This window comes from Macrobrachium nipponense, chromosome 18, assembly GCF_015104395.2.
Source record: "Macrobrachium nipponense isolate FS-2020 chromosome 18, ASM1510439v2, whole genome shotgun sequence".
Taxonomy (NCBI): domain Eukaryota; kingdom Metazoa; phylum Arthropoda; class Malacostraca; order Decapoda; family Palaemonidae; genus Macrobrachium; species Macrobrachium nipponense.
Window position 1 is genome coordinate 9,409,464 of NC_087211.1, and position 3,272 is coordinate 9,412,735.

Sequence of the window (3,272 nt, forward strand, 5' to 3'; positions counted from 1 at the left end):
TCATCCTTGAGGAAAAGCCTCCCCTTAATACCACCCAAGAGATGTTCCTGATACCGACGTGTGTGAGGAGGACCACACCCCTCCCCCCTAACGAAAGTACCAGCGCACATGAAACGAACACCGGACATGAGAATAATACCAGGGGTGACGTCACTCAGGTAGAACCCAATCAAGAGGCTTCCGGTGATACCCCCCACCTGAGAAGGTCTGCAAGACTCGTCAACGCCCGCTGTATGAGTCACCTTCCCAGGAACCAATGAAAACCCGTCCTGCCGGAGAGGTGCTCTGACCGTACTCAAGAGCTCGCAACACCACATAAAAGGAGATGGACTCGCCACTGGAATCAATAGTCTCGCACAGGCACGCTACGTAATCCTTGCGTCATTCAAGCTATTTTTAGAGACCTAACGGTATTTTACTCATGGCAGAGAAGCGACCGTCGTCTCCTGGCCCCCAGCTGGCGGACCTACCCTCTCCCGACGAGCAGGGCTTCCAGATGGTTCAGAAAAAGCGAAAGAAAGCTTTGCAGACCATTTTCGATATCTCTCGCCCCTCGAACCCAGCACCGACTTCGACCGAATTCCAAACATTACCCAAGTTTAAGGCAGTAGCACCGCAAGGCCAGACGTCTTATGCAGCTGTATTAGCCCTGGAGAAGAAGCACCCTGAAGCCAAACTTCATGCAAGACCTAATTTGAGAGGGGAATTTATTATTTCCCCGAAGGACAAACAATCAGCTGACCTCCTAATCAACGATCCCTCCTGCCTTCTGCTGGATCCTGCTGAGAAAATCATGAAGGGAATGATTTGCAAAGTCCCCAAGTACATCACCATCTACAGAATCCTGCAAGTACCCAACGTTCTGAGTGCAACAAGATGCACTGTAAAGAAAGACATGGAGACGACTGAGGAAATCCTGAAGGTGGAAGCCACCTTCAAAGGGAAAATCCCACCCTTTATAGATCTTGGAATCCTCGGTACTTATCAAACGGAAGCCTTTGTTCCCGAGCCTCTGAGGTGCTTCAAGTGTCAGAGTTACGGCCATCACAAGAGAGAGTGTACTTCCCACCACGTCTGCGGGATATGTAGCCAATGACACGAGACTGAAGTATGTCTTCAAAAATTCAAAACAAAGGGCCACACAGTTGCCCGATGCCCCAACTGCCACCAGTCGCACCACGCATGGTTTAAGGGATGCCCTGTAAGACTAGAGAAGATCTGGAGGATTAAGGGCATTTCCCCACCGCCAGCAAGACCTCGACAGCGACAACCATCGCCCCCAAGACGACCACCATGCCAACCACGTATCATCCAAGAACGAATCGACCACCTCCACCACAAACTCTTCAACCTTCCCCTGCTGAACACCCCAAACCCCGTCATCATATCCCAGACCCTTCATCCTTTCCTTCCCTACAACCTCCAATTCCCAAACCCCGTCCAACCCCCCCGACCCCTAAGGTTATTCCCTCAACCTCTCAGTCAACTCCCCCAACCCCTCAGGTTACACCCCCAGCCTTTGCACCGCCGACAACGCCGACTCCTGCTCGTGTTGAAGCAGGAACTCAGACGGAAGAAGAAGCCACGATCGAAGAAATGGAAATCCAGACACCGGCTGTAGCTCCCATTTTGCACAAGGAAATGGGAACACAAACGGAGGAGTTCCCAGTTAAAAAAGACATGGATGTCTAGACCGGCACAGCAAAACTCAAATCCGTCGCCTCTGGAAGTGAATTCCGCTTCGTAGGGGAACAAGGGATAAACAAGCTCCTGATGACCTATGACGAATTCAATGCCTTCATTCATAGAGCTCTATCCGACAAGCATTACACTTTCAACGACCGACTGTTTACAGAGATCTTCCAGGAAGCCCTCAACTTGGAGATCTCCAGGAAGCCCTCAACTTGGAGATCTCCCTCCCAGATGATTTCCTCCAATCTGAATTTCGATTCAGAACTCCTCAAAGGCAATTACCCATTCTGCAATAGAACGATCATCAACTGTTCTCTGAGCTCGTCCACGTTCTGTTGGACCTAGAGATCAGTTCCAAATGACCTCCTTCGAGAAAAGTGCTGTTTATAGCATTAACTGCTTTTTCTTTTACTAAACAATCCTCCTTTCCCCTCCGTTTTTCAGCCGCCTCACGTCTAACGACCGAATATTTCAACTGTCACTCTAACTACCGCTTAAGCTGTTGTTTACTTTTGTTTTGCTTTCTCTAAAACTTATAATATTTCGTTTTTCTCTCGTCGAATCTCTATTGCTATCGATCGGCGATTTTTTTTTCTCTTTCCATTAACGTAAAGTGAAATATGGTAATTGAACTCTATAGAGTTGTGTGCTTTTCTTTCCGTTTTTCTACGACTATAAATTTTTCGATTTCCTTACTGGCTATCTCTGACTCGCCAGGACTCGCTACTATCGATCTTTATCTCTTACTAATGGGTACCTTAGGGTTTAAAGGGGTTTGTAACCTTGCCTGTTCACCTTTCCTTTCCTTTTTCAAATCATACCATCTCACTTGCATAACCCATAAAATCACAAATAAAGGCTCACCTCATATCCTTAAAAATCACCTTTCCACATTCAAAAATTCAAATGACCTACGGGCTGCTCTATGAGCAAGAGCTCGTGCTGGCATAAAGCCAGCTTAATCTTAAACAACAACAACAACCACTGGAATTCAGTCCCTCAGCAGTTATCGCTTGATAATGTCCTGTCGATCAGGAGGAAACGTCGCGTTAGAGAGAGAGACGAGAGAGAGGAGAGAGAGAGAATTGTATAAGCAATAATAAATCAAATGACTCAACCGAATTTTAACCATGCCCTTTGGTGGTGCGTTGCTCGCCAAGTCTAAGCAACAACGAGAAAAGCCGTCACAGAAGATAGAGAAGACTCTTTATAAAGATTAATAGTGCTGAAGCAGCAGACATTTTTAACAAAACATGTCTACGAGAGGGTCTCCTTCCGAAAATAATAATAATAATAATAATAATAATAATAATAATAATAATAATAATAATAATAATAGGAGAGGGATCTTCCAGGGAGATTAACTGTCCCCACTACTCTTCGTAGTAGCCATGATTCCCATGACAAAAGTGCTGCAGAAGATGGATGCTGGGTACCAACTCAAGAAAAGAGGCAACAGAATTAACCATCTAATGTTCATGGACGACATCAAGTTGTATGGTAAGAGCATCAAGGAAATAGATACTAATCCAGACTGTAAGGATTGTATCTGGGGACATCAGGATGGAGTTTGGAATAGA

General features: G+C 46.0%; 1 protein-coding gene across 1 annotated transcript; it reads left to right on the forward strand.

Moving 5' to 3' along the window:
• The first annotated feature begins 1,293 nt into the window (after positions 1-1,293).
• LOC135196507 (uncharacterized) lies at positions 1,294-1,692 on the forward strand. The gene has a single exon (XM_064223355.1). It carries the CDS (start codon positions 1,294-1,296, stop codon positions 1,690-1,692), a length of 399 nt encoding a protein of 132 aa, XP_064079425.1.
• Positions 1,693-3,272: the final 1,580 nt, after the last annotated feature.